The sequence below is a fragment of the Ovis aries genome, chromosome 13 (assembly GCF_016772045.2).
Source record: "Ovis aries strain OAR_USU_Benz2616 breed Rambouillet chromosome 13, ARS-UI_Ramb_v3.0, whole genome shotgun sequence".
NCBI classification, from domain to species: domain Eukaryota; kingdom Metazoa; phylum Chordata; class Mammalia; order Artiodactyla; family Bovidae; genus Ovis; species Ovis aries.
The window spans coordinates 6830418-6847965 of record NC_056066.1 but is presented as its reverse complement, the minus strand read 5'-3'; the positions used below and the strand labels follow the sequence as shown (position 1 = coordinate 6847965).

At 42.2% G+C, this 17548-nt stretch overlaps 1 protein-coding gene across 5 annotated transcripts in view; it reads left to right on the top strand.

Annotated features, from left to right (window-relative positions):
• The window catches only part of TASP1 (taspase 1), a 273068-nt gene that overhangs the window by 225137 nt on the left and 30383 nt on the right, over positions 1–17548 (top strand). For all 5 annotated transcript variants that reach the window (XR_006055806.1, XM_027976480.3, XM_042230423.1 and 2 more), the window contains one exon: positions 1024–1134. Coding sequence is in view for 4 of the 5 variants with exons in the window: in XM_027976480.3 (XP_027832281.1) it covers positions 1024–1134 (111 nt within the window). In the remaining variant the exon portion in view is untranslated. The remainder of the gene's footprint in view (positions 1–1023; positions 1135–17548) is intronic.

Sequence of the window (17548 nt, the reverse complement as noted above, 5' to 3'; positions counted from 1 at the left end):
CTCCAAACAGCCTCTTATAGGTGTCCCCCAACTCCAAACAGCCTTTTTTCCTGCCTCCTGCCCGCCCCACGGCAGCTTTCCCAGGTCCGCTAGGTGAGCAACTACTTGTCTGTCTTCTTTCTCTTTTCTGAAGGTCTGTTTTCCTGTTTTTCCCTCGTCTCTTTCTCTGTCCTTATTGGGCCATGGCTCTTTTTTTTTTTTCCCCCTTCCCTTTCCCCCAGTTTACTGGGATTTGGGAAAGGAGTGGAGATAAATGCATGTGTTTAATCTACTAAGTTTAACCAGAAGCTCCCCCCAAATCCAATTTGGCTGGGTTTTATTTTTATGACTTTCTTTGATAGCACTTGGGTTAATTTTGCATTTGTTCTCCACGTGCTCACTTGCTGTGCCAGATGTTCGAAGAAGATGTCCTTGGGGAGGAAAAAGGAGGGGCTTTAAAACGCAGTGTTGCTGAAATGCTCGCAATGGTTCAGTGTGTGAGATCTCTCCGAAGCACGGCCGTTCCTAACCACCAGACTCTCATAATAGAAATACAGCTTCACCCTTATTTGTGTAAACCATCAGGAGCATTTTTAAACGTTTGTCATAAACTTTGTGGCTTTTTGTTGAAAATTGAATTTAAGGTAGTAAATGGAAGCTTTTGGTGGCGTGCCGCTGACGGCAGGGAGAGTCTGGTAAGTGATCCCGAAGAGTTGATCAAAGGGAGCTGCTGAACAGTTTTTGCTGTATTTGTGTTTTGGGCCTTTAATCTGGCAGTGTTTCCAATTCCATTCTGAATATGGTCATGCACACTCCACCCGTGCTCATGTCTCCTTGGCAGCATCTGGTACTGTCTCTGTCTGTTAGGGTTCGAGCCTGCCTTCACGATCCAGCCTGGACAAGATATGAACAACAGCGAGCATCAAAAAATAGGCATCTTTCAAAATCTTACCCATCCCACACATTTGTCCCCATAATCAAATGAAAATTGGGAGTGAAAAGAGTAAAATGAACTAAAACTGACCACCGGTCGTTTGTGTCTAGGCTCGCCTTTCCTGGCCAGTGAAGACGGCGTGCTCGGAGGGGTGATTGTCCTCCGGTCCTGCCGATGCTCTGCAGAGCCTAACGCCTCCCAAAATAAGCAGACACTTCTGGGTAAGTTAAACTTACACATCGTGTGGGTGTCTTTCTCTTTCCTTTTGTTCCGAGCCAGGGACAGATTTATATCCTTATGTTGATCATTTTAACCTGTGGGTGGGCCAGGATGTTCCATTGATAGGTATACATATCGCTATTCCACTGACCTCTCTGCCTAGGTTAACGTCTACAAGGTAAATATTCATTTCAGGGTATATGATTATAGCATGTTTTCCAAATGGACTGAGAACCTAGCACCTTTCCTAAAGCCCAATATTAAGAATATTGGACCGTGTATTTATCCCCTGCCTTATTTGACATAGCATTTGAGATGACCCATCGCACTAAACACAGTAACACAGAGAGAAGCTTCTTCCTCTTCTCCTCCCCGAAAGGAATCAGAATCATGTGAAGACGTACTGGCCTAGTTCACCCTGGCTTCATGGCTTATTAGCTGTGATGCCTGCACGCATCAGTCTCACTGTTCTGTGCCACCTCCTCCTCCACATTAGAAGGATATCCACCCTGCCTGCTCATAATACTGTGGTGAGGAAGGGTCCCATGAATATTTTGCAGATTTGCAGATGTCCACCCACATGTGTGGCTTTGTCTCTAACAAAGTGCACCAGTGGGGATGGAGCCCAGCCCACCCTCCATTTGACGAGGCACAGATTTGTGGGGGAGCCTCTACCCATAGAGGTGCCTTTTCCTAAGTCATTTATCCAGAGCGAGGGGCATTTAAAAAGTCTGCATGAATGTGCCACATAAGCTAGCAGGGGCTCCTATATCTTATTTTTCTTTAATTGACTTTTTAATCGAATTGTGTGCTCATTCAGAAAAGTGCACAAATCATTGTAAGTGCAACTGCTTGGAAAATATTACAAACTGAGCCCACCCATGTGACCAGCATGTAGATAAAAAGTAGAACTTTGCTGTAATCCAGAAGTTCCCTTATAACCCTCCCCAGTCTCTACCCCTTCAAAGTTAATAACCATTCAGCCTTCCAACACCTTGATTAGTTCTATTTGGTTTTGTGTTTTGTATAAATAGGATCATAGAATATGTTTCCTTGGTGTCTGATGTCTTCAGTGAATGTTACGCCTGTTAACTTCATCCATGTTACTTGTGACAGCTTGTTCACTCTCATTGCTATATAGTAGTCCGTCATGTATGGTGATACCTCTCAGTGGTTATCCATTCTTCTGTAAGTTTTTTTAAATTTTTTAAATAAGCACTACAAGTCATTCTGAGGGCTGTGGCAGTTCAGCTCTTTGTATAAAATGCCTTTTATCAAGTATGGTTGACACCTGATCTGTATCGTATGATTGTTGTGAATTGCTGTAGTACAAGTCCCTTCCTATTTTGAAGTTTTATGAGTCTATAAAATAGAAAAACTAGCATTTCTTATGAGGATAAAAATTATTTTTTCTTTAGAAGCCTGAAGAACTTCCATAAAAATCTTTCCTCTCATTTGCCAAAGGTGGGGGGTGGAGAAACACTACACTTTTATAGAAAATGATTCTTTCTCCACCTGATCACCAACTTCGTAATTTTTCTTGCTATATTTATTTTCTTCCTGTTTCCACCCACTATACTTAGTACCCAGGTTGTTCCTAGCAAAAAAAAAAAAAAAAAAATTTAAACGGAGGCAAATAGTTACTTGCTTCTTTGGTATCCTAATCATTTTTGAAACCTTTGAATATCTTCCACAGTTAGGTAGCAGGGAGTTTGTCTTTAAAATATGCACAGAGGGACTTCCCTGGTGGTCCAGTGGCTAAGACTCTGAGCTCACAATGCAGGGGGAGGAAGGGGGGGTCCAGGTTGCAGCCCTGGCTGGGGAGCTAGATCCCACACGCTGCAACTAAGAGTTGGCATGGCCCAGCTAAAGAGTTCACATGCTGCGTCTAAAGATCCCACATGCTGAAACAAAGATCAGAGATCCGATGTGCAACAGCTAAGACCTGGCGCAGCCAAATAAATACATAAATAAAAGTAAATATTTTAAAATGACCTTTAAAAAGATCAAATAAAATATGCAGAGGATGTTCCTGAGCATTCCATAAAAACTCAGAAAAAGTCTTTAGTCCTGGGAGGCAGGGTAGGGGACAGTTATTGAAATTGTTTCATAGCCTGCTGCTAGAATGGAGTTTCTGTTCTTCACTGAGCCTGGGCTTTCACCCATTCAAGTTAATTCTGGAAATTGTAAGAATTTTATTTTTTTACTTGTCCTTTCATTTTTGGAGTTAAAGGTATATTTAAAGATAAGTCATAGAATTTTAGCTCATGTTAATTTTTATCACTAAAGTAGTCATTCGTACACTGGTTCCTACTCTCCACGTCAAGGAGAAGAATAAAATGTAAAGTGTTGCTTTATGGAATGAGTGAAGTCTTGCCATTTGTTTGTGAAGTTTAAAACCTGGTGAACGTAGGCTCCTATCAGCTTCTACCAGTGATGTGGGTTTTAACATATTTTGCTTTAAGAAACTTTCATGTGTTCAGTAACTGGCGAGAAAGTAAATGTGTACAGAGGGATAGAAAGAAGATGTGAAGGTCACATTTGCTCCCCAGTTCCCAGAGTGCCAACCCCTCATTCTGGTTGTTCTCGTGGGATTCACCTTCATTCTGTAGAATGTGCTCCTGTTCTGTTTCTCCATTAGTCAGTAACTTGTGGCTCCCTTGGGGGAAGAAATTAAGAGCAGAGCTCATACCACTCCCCATCACCTTTCCTCATGACTATTGTGAGAACTCTAATCTGAAGCTGTATATTTAATTTTATTGCAACTTTAATGCTCTACTTCCTGACTCATCAGCTTTTATCATCTCTTCCAACCATACCTCACCCCTTGGACTATGTAAGCTTCTTTCCTCTTCCTCCATGATTCCCAACCCTCATCTCAACCTCTAGCAACCACACCATTGTTGTCATAGTAACATTGCATTCTGTTCTACAGCCTACTTGCTTTCTACACTCTGATTAGAATTTGATTCCAAACAGTGACAATTAATAACCAGCATTGGTAGTGTCATGATTATGTGAATATTATTCACTGCAGATCCCAGGAGTAGAAGATTAGACCCATCAGAAAGGAAGTATCTGCCATAAGCCCCTGCCTGTAAAAGGAGAATGTTTCAAACATCAAACTCAAGTGGGTTCTTCTATGCTTTACCACGTTAATTGCTCCAGATCAGGCTGCAACATAATTTGCTTCATGTTTGGCCCATGACTTCTCATTTATCACTTTATAAAATTCTCATGAAAATATAACTTCATCAACTCATGGCTCCTTAATGTTTGGTAATATCAAGTAACCAGGAAGGCTCAGAAGTCTTTCTTTCCTATACATCCAAACAAAACAAAACAATTACCCAAATTAAATTAAAAAAATCCACTTAACTGCTGTATGTATCACTTTTTTGTATGATTATATACAATATACATATACTTTTTTGTATAATATATATACAGTATATTATTTTGCATAATATATATACTTTTTAGTATATTTGTATACTAATATATGTAATTTTTGATTATAGTACAATCAAAATAATCTCAAACTTCAGCTTTTTCCATATTGACTCTCTTTTCTGAAAATCATCAATAGCATTTCCCTTACACCACAAACGCAGTTTCAATCAAACCCCATTGCCACCTGATGGAGTTTCCAGGAAGCCATTACCCAGCTTCTCCTCTTGACAAATGCATCAATTACAAGAGCCCCAGGGGCTGCTTCAAGGGTGGGATGGCTCAAGAACAGGCCCTTTCAAGGTTTGGCCTTTGTTACTGATTCAGGAATACAGTTGGAGAATCCCAGCTATAGAGTAACTTTCAAAGTCCTCTTGCATGACTTTGTTATGTGTGCTTTGTCCATAAACTGTTTGAGAGAAAGGGAGTTTAATTCCCTCCCCAGTGACTCTCTCCAATGCATAAGCATATGTCAGGATGACAGTCTGTGACTTCCAAGGCGAAGTCAGAAAAGGCGCTGTTCACTCACTCCAGGAAAGACCAGCTACCATGTCACAAGGACACTCAAGCAGCACCACGGAAAGGTCCCTGTGGCAAAAGAACTGTGACCGCCTTCCAACTACCAGCAAGGCACTGGGGCTCCGCGCCAACAGCCTTGGTCCCAGGGGAGCCTGCAGATGACAGGATCTTAGCAGGTTTCTGGACTGAAATCTCATGTTGTTGTTGTTGTTGTCCAGTCGCTCAGTCGTGTCCGACACTCTGTGACCCTATGGATTGCAGCAAGCCAGTCTTCCCTGTCCTTCACCATCTCCTGGAGTTTGCTCAAACTCATGTCCATTGAGTCAGTGATGATATCCAGCCATGTTATCTTCTGTTGTCCCCTATTCTCCTCTTGCCCTCAATCTTTCCCAGGATCAGGGTCTTTTCATGAAAGATGCTGAAAAAGAACCACCCAGCACAGACACTCCTGAACTCCTAGTCTGCAGAAACTTAGATAATAAAATGTTTGTCATTTTAAACCACTAGATTTGGGGGTAATTTATGCAGTGAGTAGTGAAGTCGGTCAGTCGTGTCCGACTCTTTGTGACCCCGTGCATGTAGCCTACCAGGCTTCTCTGTCCATGGGATTCTCCAGGCAAGAATACTGGAGTGGGTTACCATTTCCTTCTCCAGGGGACCTTCCCGACCCAGGGATCGAACCCGGGTCTCCCACATTGGAGGCAGACGCTTTAACCTCTGAGCCACCAGGGAAGCCCCTATTTATGCAGTGATAGATAACAAATCAACCTCTGAAATGCTCTCCCTGCCAAATGGTCCTCTGGTTTGTCTAAAGAACTACAGGGATGAATCAGGTGTTCTGTGACGTCTTTAGGCAGCTCAGGCCACAGGACTTCCAGGTACATCAGTGGATCCCACTTCTCTGCTCGGATAAAGGTGATCAGTGCCCCCTTACTTTGCATGCCCAAATCCCTCTTTCCCAGACTGTTTCTTAAGCCTCCGCAACCTCTAGGCTCCCCACCTCTATCCATCTCCCACCTCTATCCTGCCTCTAGACCTCTGTCCCTCTATGACACAGGGAACCTTACCATGGCTCAGAGACACAGAAGCTGACTGTGCTGAGGCAGAAAGGGCAAAAATGAGACCTTGACTGTATTGTGTCTTAGAGAGCCGCACCAACTCCAGCATTAGAGAGATGGTGGTCAAAAAAGAACCACAGAAGTATATGGGACTGGTGTACTGCTTGTTTTAAGCTTAACATTCAAATAACTTTTTGTGTTATATAATAACTTTCTATGTATCCTAAAATAAAGCAAAACCTGTGTCTCTTACTCCCATGCTCCTACTTTTAATTCTTCAATGAGGACACACACACTCACACCCACTCCATCCTCTTTCCTGAGAAGATAGATGGGAAATGGAAAGTAACTTGACAGGGAAAGCCCAGCCTGATCTGGTGCTGGAGCAGCTTTCAGTGTCACCTCCTACTCGCACTCCTCCTCCTCTGCTCATCTCCACTGACCTCAGTTCTGGCAACTGAAGATTGCTTGGTCTTCTTCCAAGGGTCGTATCTTTCTGCCATTAATTTTCACATGCTGTTCTTACCTGTGTTAGGAAACTCCTTCTTTAAGACCCGGCCCAGAGAGGAACCTCCTGGAATCCTTTGGAAGCCCTCTCCCCAGGTGATTTGTCCCTTCTCTGTGTGCTTTTTGCAGTGTGTAATCTCCAACCTTTGTAGCAGTCACCGTGACATTCTAGACACGTACTGGAATGCCTGCCATTCCTGCTAGGCCAGCATTTCTTAATCTTTTTTTCTAAATTCAGTTATTTGAGTGGAATCGAGCACAGGTCTTTGAGCCCCAGTGGTTCATGTGGAGGGTACAGGGCTTGGAAATAGCTTAAAGAAAGTTCCACTGCATCTGAGACGCCTTCCAGGGCCTGAGTGGGCTCTTGTCTAACTCCTGAAATGAATCGTCTGAGGAGACATGCGCTGACAAAGAAGAGACTTTACTGGGAAAGGGCGCCAGGGTGGAGAGCAGCAGGGTAAGGGAACCCAGGAGAACTGCTTTTGCCACGTGGCTTGCAGTCTTGGGTTTTATGACAGTTGAGTTAGTTTCCAGGTTGTCTTTGGCCAGTTGCTCTGACTCAGGGTCCTTCCTGGTGGCAGGTGCATCGCTCAGCCAAGATGGATTCCAGTGAGGAGGGTTCTGGAAGATTGGCAGGACAAATGGACTGGGTCTCCTCTCTCCTTACCTTTCCTGAATTCTTCTGGTTGGTGGTCGCTTGTTAGTTTCATGTTCCTTACCAGTAAGATAACTCCTGCTTGTGGTGACTATCTTGCCTGGCCAGGATGGGAAGTTTAGGTCTGTGTTTCCCCTAACATGAGTATCATACCACCAGACTGTGAGTCGTTTGAGGGCAAGTTCAGTTCAGTTCAGTTCAGTCCAGTTGCTCAGTCATGTCCAACTCTTTGCGACCCCATGAATTGCAGCACGCCAGGCCTCCCTGTCCATCACCAACTACCGGGGCTCACCCAAACTCATGTCCATCGAGTCGGTGATACCATCCAGCCATCCCATCCTCTGTCATCTCCTTCTCCACCTGCCCCAATCCTTCCCAGCATCAGAGTCTTTTCCAATGAGACACCTCTTCACATGAGGTGGCCAAAATCTTGGAGTTTCAGCTTTAGCATCAGTCCTCCCAAAGAACACCCAGGACTGATCTCCTTTAGTATGGACTGGTTGGATCTCCTTGCAGTCCAAGGGACTCTCAAGAGTCTTCTCCAACACTGCAGTTCAAAAGCATCAATTCTTCGGCACTCAGCTTTCTTCACAGTCCCACTCTCACATCCATACATGACCACTGGAAAAACCAAAGCCTTGACTAGACAGACCTTGGATGACAAAGTAATGTCTCTGCTTTTGAATACGCTATCTAGGTTGGTCATAACTTTTCTTCCAAGGAGTAAGCGTCTTTTAATTTCATGGCTGCAGTCACCATCTGCAGTGATTTTGGGGCCCAAAAAAATAAAGTCTAACACTGTTTCCACTGTTTTCCCATCTATTTCCCATGAAGTGATGGGACCAGATGCCATGATCTTCGTTTTCTGAATGTTGAGCTTTAAGCCAACTTTTTCACTCTCCTCTTTCACTTTCATCAAGAGGCTCTTTAGTTCTTCACTTTCTGCCATAAGGGTGGTGTCATCTGCATATCTGAGGTTCTTGATATTTCTCCTGGCAATCTTGATTCCAGCTTATGCTTCTTCCAGCCCAGCGTTTCTCATGATGTACTCTGCATAGAAGTTAAATAAGCAGAGTGACAATATACAGCCTTGACGTACTCCTTTTCCTATTTGGAACCAATCTGTTGTTCCATGTCCAGTTCTAACTGTTGCTTCCTGACCTGCATATAGGTTTCTCAAAAGGCAGGTCACGTGGTGTGGTATTCCCATCTCTTTCAGAATTTTCCACAGTTTATTGCGATCCACACAGTCAAAGGCTTTGGCATAGTCAATAAAACAGAAATATATGTTTTTCTGGAACTCTCTTGCTTTTTCCATGATCCAGTGGATGTTGGCAATTTGATCTCTGGTTCCTCTGCCTTTTCTCAAACCAGCTTGAACATCTGGAAGTTCATGGTTCGTGTGTTGCTGAATCCTGGCTTGGAGAATTTTGAGCATGACTTTACTAGCGTGTGAGATGAGTGCAATTGTGTGGTAGTTTGAGCATTCTTTGGCATTGCCTTTCTTTGGGATTGGAATGAAAACTGACCTTTTGCAGTCCTGTGGCCACTGCTGAGTTTTCCAAATTTGCTGGCATATTGAGTGCTGCACTTTCACAACATCATCTGCCAGTATTTGAAATAGCTCAACTGGAATTCCATCACTTCCACTAGCTTTGTTCGTAGTGATGCTTTCTAAGGCCCACTTGCCTTCACATTCTAGGATGTCTGGCTCTAGGTGAGTGATCACACCATTGTGATTATCTTGGTCGTGAAGATCTTTTTTGTATAGTTCTCCTGTGTATGCTTGCCACCTCTTCTTAATATCTTCTGCTTCTGTTAGGTCCATACCATTTCTGTCCTTTATCGAGCCCATCTTTGCATGAAATGTTCCCTTGGTATCTCTAATTTTCTTGAAGAGCTCTCTAGTCTTTCCCATTCTGTTGTTTTCCTCTATTTCTTTGCATTGATCTCTGAGGAAGGCTTTCTTATCTCTTCTTGCTATTCTTTGGAACTCTGCATTCAGATGCTTATATCTTCCCTTTTATCAGCTATTTGTAAGGCCTCCCCAGACAGCCATTTTGCTTTTTTGCATTTCTTTTCCATGGGGATGGTCTTGATCTCTGTCTCCTGTACAGTGTCACAAGGACTGTGTCAAATCCAGCTTTGTACCCACCCTACATTGTAGGCTCCAAGTAACTATTGGAGGAATAAATTAAGTGCCACATGGAATTTCTTTACTGACTCTGTAGCAGAAATTTTTAAAGAAATTGACCACTCTGCCAGAAAAATGAAATGTCACAGAAAATATCCTCCCATGCTCTTAAAAACCAAACAAGATGGGTCGGAAATGTTGGATAATGATGAGTATCCAGGAACAAGGATATTTGGAGACAGTTTAATTGGATCCCAGAAGACAGCCTCTGCAAACAGCCTTGTAAAAGGACAGTTTGGACGTGAATGTGTTTGCAACACCCATCCCACCACCTCCCACCCCCCATCAGGAGATGCTGGCAAAGCCCAGCCTACAAATCACTGCTTTAACACAAAGCAAATGCTTGTCCCTGGAATGAAACAGCTGAGAATAATTAATTTTCTCTCTGCTTTTAGAGGAAAAAACCAATATATTTTTACCTGCTAATGTACAATTCCATGTGTTTTCCAGGCCTCTACAGAAATACTTTATTGAAGCTGCTGTGTATAGTATAATATGGTTAATAATTGTGTAAACAAAGGCACATCAACCTTCCAATGGAAAATACTAGTTCTTTTCCATTTTAAGCTTGAGTCAATAGAAGTAATTAGAATATATGCAAGTATATAATGTGAACAACCAGTCACACTGTTTGGGTGCATTTTTTCCCATGTAGCCTACCCTCTCCATGCTGATGGGAACCTGGCAGATCCCGTGGAGTTCAGGGGTCTTACCTTAGAGTAGTTAATAGGAAGCAGTAGTGTGAGGAACAGTGTGAAGCAATCTCCTTATATTTGAGGAAAACCTTAAGCAATTCAGGATAGTAGGCAGAGGGGCTAGTAGGGGTGAAAAGGCTGCCTGTTCATCCAGCAATCTTTCACCAAGCCTATCAGTTGGAGTTCCTCTTCCTAAACAGATGGAAGGCCCACAGCTCAGTGTAAGGCTGGCCGTCTGATGAGCACCTGTGATAACTGTTCCTTTCCCATCAAGTCGCCTTCGCCTTACCCAGAGAGTAATAACTTCAGGTTCTCTGCTGTCCCGGAGTATGTTTATGGTGCTGATTATTAAATTTTGTACATATTATTTCTGCTTGACCAGCTACTTTTCCCCCTTGTTTTTCATCTTTATTGTGAAATGTTTTATGTATTTTTAAAAGAAGAATGTAATAACTTTGTAAGTTATAAAGATTATAATAAAATGAACACCTGTGGACCCACCGCCCAGCCTAAGAAACTGCCCATTTACCCTTATCTTTGAAGCCCCCAAATGGGCCTGTCTGAACTTTATATAATGGTACAGCAGGTGTTTTCTCCTCTGAGAATTTCTGAAGTTTCTTACCTGATTACTTGAAAGGGTAATGAGTTGCTTTATCACTTTAGACTTTGCTCTCTGAAATCAACTGTGCTTCAGCTCCCAATTAGAACTGAAATGTGGCATTCTCTCCCACTTTCTTTCCAAAACAGCCCATGTTCTTTATTGAGTACTCTTCTTGTCACTGTTACGAAAGCTTGCCATGACTTAAAAAATGTTAGATTGATGCTTCCTGGAACATTAAAAAGATAAAAGGTCATTTTACTGTAAATTAAAATTCCAACTGCCTTTTGGTTTTACTGGCATTAAAATTTTGGTGAGCACATATAAACACACGTACTTCAAAGGACCTTCATTCTCAGGGCCCAGCAGAGTCACTTATTTCCATTTCATGGCACATGCCGCCATGAGCACTCGTGACCAGGCAGTCTGCCGGGCTCACGCGATCATAAAAACAGCCCTCAAAAAGAAGGCAAAATAGTTATTAGACCGGTAGTGGGGAAAGAAGTGCTTATGGCTGGTTATCTGATGTTAATACCGTGCCTTAAAAATGTAACTAAAACTTTGTTCTGTAAGCAAGTCCAGTATCATGGTTGGAAACTTATTTCTTATGCACCTCCGCAATGTTTGGGGATTATTTCATCTTCACCGTAGTCTTAAGAGATAGGCTGGCATTTGGGGTCTTATTTAAGGATCAGATGGAAAGGAGAAAATTAAATAACTTATTCCTATATGCAAAGTGAATAAAGCAGACATGATATTAAAAACTCTTCAGCAACTGAGTTGCATTAACCTATGCAACACAGTTTGTATTTTTTCAGAACTGGCTTTCATTTTTAAAGGACAGATATGTTGACCATCAATAGCTATCATTTGCTTTATCACAGAACTTTTCTACTGTTAAGTATTGCTAATTTACTTTAAAAAATTGCAAATAGACTTATTTTCATCTGTTATATTCTCCTCCATCATGAGTAGTGTGCTTCTAGCTACAATCTAAACATATAGTGTCTTTCCTTTTGACCAAAAATTTTCCATCTGAAATAAAGAATACAGAGACTTAAAATTTTAGTGAATATATAATTCTTATTACTTTGGTTCTCCTTAAACTCTCAGAAAAACATTTTGAAAGATTTTTATAGTCAGTTTTTATCCGCTCACAGGGTAATAGAGATCACCTTTAGCATGAAATAAAGCCTAAAAAAATATTTGTTGAATGAATGAAATCATGTTTCAGTATAACTTGTTTCACCAAATGCTTTCCTTTTCAGCAGAGAACTTCCAAGTTCCAGCCATTGGCCCCTTATTTCTGGTAGTTTCTAACACAATAAAATGATAAAACAGGAAGAGAATTAAAGAATATCCTTCAGGGCTTGTTTTACTCTTTGACCCACATCCTTCTCTTCCTTTTTCAGTCAACATCTTTCTTTAGTCTTGAACAAATGGAGTGAGCCTGGAAAAGAGAGAGGAATTATTTTCTTGGCTTGGCGTAGAGGGAGTTCTATAGAACTCCAGCCCCATAGTTCCCAAGACAGTTCAGTGGTGAAAGGTTTTCAAGGAAGCAAGCCAACTCAAGGCTACTTCATGGTAATCATGGGACATCCATTTTATGAATCTTAAGGATTCCGTGTCAGGACAGGAACGCATCCTTGAATGAACTCCGAACTAGATTATAAAGAACCTCACTACCCGGGGGGTGGTGGGGGGGGGGGATCTACAGAGGTAACATGAGATTATCCCATTTACAGTTCCTCTTCCTTCCCATTTTAAAAAATGAGTTTATCTTTATTCAATAAGGAGTAACTTAAACACTGTGCAAAATGTCCTAGGGTAAACCGTTTGACCTAAGGCTAAGGAGCGGCAGCTAACTTGGCAACTGCCCAGCCCAAGACGGTTCTGATTTTAGAGTTGTTTCCTTTGCAAGAAAGTCTGGGATATGAAGCCAGGCAGAGGGGTTTTAAATGGGTGTGAGCCAGTGCAGCTGGGGGTTGTTAACAACAATTGGAGAACAACTTAAAAAAAAAAAAAAAAAAAGGTAGCTGAGGGCTTCTTCCTGGTCAGAAAAGAGAATCTGTTTGAATAGAAAACACTTGCTTGCAACCCTGGTAAGGAAACTTTGTTTTACTTAAACAGGATGACATGTGAATCATTTTGAAAGAGAAGGAGGTATCCTAGGGGGAGCATCATTTAAGGGGTGGTTTATATTCCTTGTATTAACCAGGGAAGGTGCTGACTTAACCGTCACTAGAAGGCAGGTCCTGCACCGGGGCTGAAGGCTGTCTCATGCAGTGGAGGGCCCTAAGCTGTAGGCCAGCTGCTCTGGGATGTTATACCACAGGTGAATTCATCTGTTCCAATGCATTCAGAACAACTTTTCAGATAGTCTGGCCCCTGAGATTATGTACAAATCCATTCCAGCTGTCCCCAGAAGGCCATTAGCTTGTCTTCCTTGAGGAACACGTGAACAGGACATCCCAACCTCATCCATTCTCCAGCACTGGAACAGGATCAGTAGTGTTGACCTTATTTCACATCGTGCTGCTTTGCTGGGATGTGTTTAAAGTCATTTGGTGGAGAAGAGTCCTACTGAATCCCTGTGTCCATCTTTCATAACTTAAACCCATTCAGAAAGGTAGCTTGGCTTTAGGTGTTCTTAGCATTTTCTCATGAAGGTCTTTTCATCACCTAGGCATTTCCAGTAGTCTTCGGATATGAAGAGCTGACTCACTGGATAGGACCCTGATGCTGGGAAAGGTTGGGGGCAGGAGGAGAAGGGGGCGTCAGAGGATGAGATGGTTGGATGGCATAACCGACTCAATGGACATGAGTTTGAGCAAACTCTGGGAAATACTGAAGGACAGGGAATCCTGGCATGCTGCAGTTCATGGGGTTGCAAAGAGTCAGACGTGGCTGAGTGACTGAACACCACCACCATCCCTTGGGCTTTGGCCTTCTAAAACACAAAAGCTTTTTTCAAATCAGTAGTTGAGGTATAAAACCACAGGAGCATGATCCTTACCAAGAGGCCAGAGGCTTCTTTAAATGGAAATCAGCTTGAGCTTGACCACACCAAAATGCTGTTTCAGACAACACATTCTCAGGCTCAGATACGCCACTCTAGGCCACTCATTAACCCTGAATGTTACTGGAGTTCGCGGTCCCCTACCTGTAATAATTACACATGGAAAACTCCTGGTACTTGGATATAGCATCTGCCCAATTAATTGTATTACTATTAGAATCGTTTTTAATACTATTACCATAAAATGCAATTTTTTAGTATGGAAGACATTTTAGTCCCTAAAATCCAGAAATACGTTATAGACTTCTTGGTGTCACCAAGTGGTAAGAAATACAGCTCCTTTACTGAGTAGGACTTACATCTTTGCTTTTCTTCTATGTAATTGAGTTTGTTACAATACTGCTTCAGTCTTAGGTTTTGGTCTTCTGGCTGCGAGGCAACTGGGATCTTATTTCCCTGACCAGGGATCAAACCTGCTCCCCCTGCATTGGAAGGCAGCATCTTAGCTGCTGGACGTGTGGTGAAAAGTAGGTTGCCCCCCACTCAGCTTCCTAAATCACCAGTTGCCTCTCTCATGATAACCACTGTTGCTGGTTCCTCTGATGTTCTTCCAGAGAGATCCCATGTATTTACAAACATGAGTCATCCATGGTGCCCTTTTATTTTCCTTCACAGAAATGAGCAGCATCATTTTTTCCATCTTTCTTCACCTTGTCTTTTGTTTTAGATAAACTGTATATTTTGTAGATTAGAGTTTTTTCCAAACGGTAGCATGTCACATTAATGAGGTCTAATTTAGTGAGTCAGGAGCAGAATCTTTTCACTGTAGCACATAGAATATAAAGAGCCCACAGAATAGAAAGAACCCACACACTCAGTGACAGTATAGGGGGCTTTTTGTTTTGCTTTAGTTTTATTGTGGTTCCTGGCAAAATGTTTGAAAAAACACTTAGTGTGGATAGTTCCATATCATCCCCGTAGAGCTTTCTCTTTTTTAATTACTGCATAGTATTCCACTGAATAGGGTACCATAGTTGTTCATATATGCTCCCACCAAAAGGCAACTGTGCTGTTAATATTTCCAGTTTCTTCCTAATTAAAATTACTTTAGTGAATATCTGTGTAAAGATGTTATTTTATACATACAAAGGCATATCTGTACACTCTACCTAAAAGTAGAATTGCTCGGTCAAAGTGTATGTCATTTTGATAAAAGGAGTCTATCCTCATTATTTTCAGAGTCATGAAAATTTGTGACTCTTCTTGCTTGATGAAATTTACTTGTAATTGAAAGACCAGGACTCCCAGCACTTTCCCAGTCATTTGTGGGCATGAGCAGAGTGGGGGAAAATTTGAGCTGGAAAAGTAGCAGAACTCATGGAGTCAGTAGATGACAAATGATAAAAAGAGCATAAGGGAAAGCATTGCTGTGAGGCTGAAAGCCAAAGAAGCTTGTGGCCAGGTCATCCAGGGTCAAGAAAGTATTGAGCTCTTCTTGGCTAGTATATTATTATAAAGGCATATTGGGCAAAGTTAATTATCTATAAGAAATATATGTTACAGGGGCTTCACTCATAGCTCAGTTGGTAAAGCACATGCCTGCAGTGCAGGAATCGGCCGGCAGTGCAGGAGAGCCGGGTTTGATTCCTGGGTCCGGAGGATCCTCTGGAGGAGGGCATGGCAACCCACTCCAGATTTCTTGCTTGGAGAATCCCATGGACAGAGGAGCCTGGCAGGCTACAGTCCATGGGGTCCCAAGAGTCAGACATGACTTAGCGACTAAACCACCGTGTGTTATATAAGGTGTCTCTAAACAGAAAATACACATCAAATAAGGTTACTTCTTGAAAATTTTGTGACCAGAGGCTTGCAGGACCTTAACCTGGTATTTCCCTTGGGAGCAATGGCTCAGTGTTTGCTAATTCAGTGTTCATGGCAAACTTGCAGACCGTAACTACCACAAATTACAGCAGTGTATTTCCAAATGGTCATACTCCCACCATTATGAGAGTGTTACCTCCCTTCTCTGAGCCCCAGATCCCCATCCAGGCTTTGCTGAATTCCACCATGAAATGCAATGCTTGGCAGATGAAAAATTATCACTGTGAGTTTTTCTCCTGCCTCCCTGAAGTCCTCCAACAAGAAATAATTTGTTAAATTATTATTAATAGTATATTAAATTACTGAGTTAAGATATACACTAAAATAAATAAGATTTCTTTTCAAAAGCATTTTATAATTTAAATAGTAGACAATTCCTGCTGAGTGTCTCAAGCTATCCTGAACTAGTAACTGATTTGAATTGTTATTAAGAAGAGTGTGTCAGGGGCTTCTCTGGCAGTCCAGTGGTTAAGACTCCATGCTCCTACTGCATGGGGCACAGATTCCATCCCTGGTCGGGTAACTGAGATCCCATATGCCATGAGTTTGGGCAAAAAAAAAAAAAAGTGTCAGTAAATGCACCTCCTTTTTTTGTTTATTTGTGAAAAGAGTAAAGGAAGACTGAATTTCTAGACATTGAGTTACTTTAAGAACTCCTAAACTCTATATCTCGGAGAAGGCAATGGCACCCCACTCCAGTACTCTTGCCTGGAAAATCCCATGGACGGAGGAGCCTGGTGGGCTGCAGTCCATGGGGTTGGTAGGAGTCAGACACAACTGAGCGACTTCACTTTCACTTTTCACTTTCATGCACTGGAGAAGGAAACAGCAACCCACTCCAGTGTTCTTGCCTGGAGAATCCCAGGGATGGCGGAGCCTGGTGGGCTGCCATCTATGGGGTCGCACAGAATCGGACACGACTGAAGTGACTTAGCAGCCAGCAGCAGCAAACTCTAGACACTTTATTGATAACTGTTCAATAGAAAAATATTTAATGTGGTCAATCATTATACCCAGTTTATCTTGCTTTGTAAGTCTCAATTTTTTTTGTGTTGCATTTCCTTAAAGCAGGCTATATTTTCAGAGAGAATAATGCAGTTTGAAATCATCAAAATTTTGCCTTAAAAAACAACACACAGTATTTTTATCCTTTACTTTCATGATTAAATTGACTATATTTCCATGTATTTTTTTTTCTTGGCTAATTCATGAGCAGTTACCACCTTAACGTTTGGGGAATAAAGAGAGGTCACAGTGTTGGAAATAACCTGAATTTTGTATTTAAATATAATTGCATTGGCACCACACTAGGGAAGTTTGGTAAGACTTGAATGCCTTTGCTCTATTAGGCAATTTAGAATATCCCAGACCTTGCTCTGGACGTCAGGCTTTTTGAAGTTCAAAGCAGATGTGTGAGGAAGAAAAAGCATCTGGTGGAGAGAGCTTGCTTCACTGCCTGACGCTGTTTTCTTGCAGTCTAGGCAGAGCGCTACAGAACAGGTCGCCCATTTGCAAATGAGTTAATGATGAGAGAGTGAGCTGCTCTGTGAGGAGCGCAGAGCTGCCTCTCAGGCCTCTGCCTTCCCCACGTGTCTGGCAAGGGCTTCAGAGTCAGGACGGCAGAGCCCAGAGCTGTGTCTCAGCCCACACACTGTCTTCAGGCCTAATTAGCTCAGAGAGAGATGGATGGCTCAGGACCCGGAGGCTTAGAGTTGAGCAAGGCAGTTTTATAACCCGGGACTTGTGAAATTTTTGTAAAAGTGCATCAAAGCTTTAAAAATGCATTTAAAACAGCATAGAGTTTTGCAAGTTAGTACCTGAAGGTGACAGACTTTTGTGT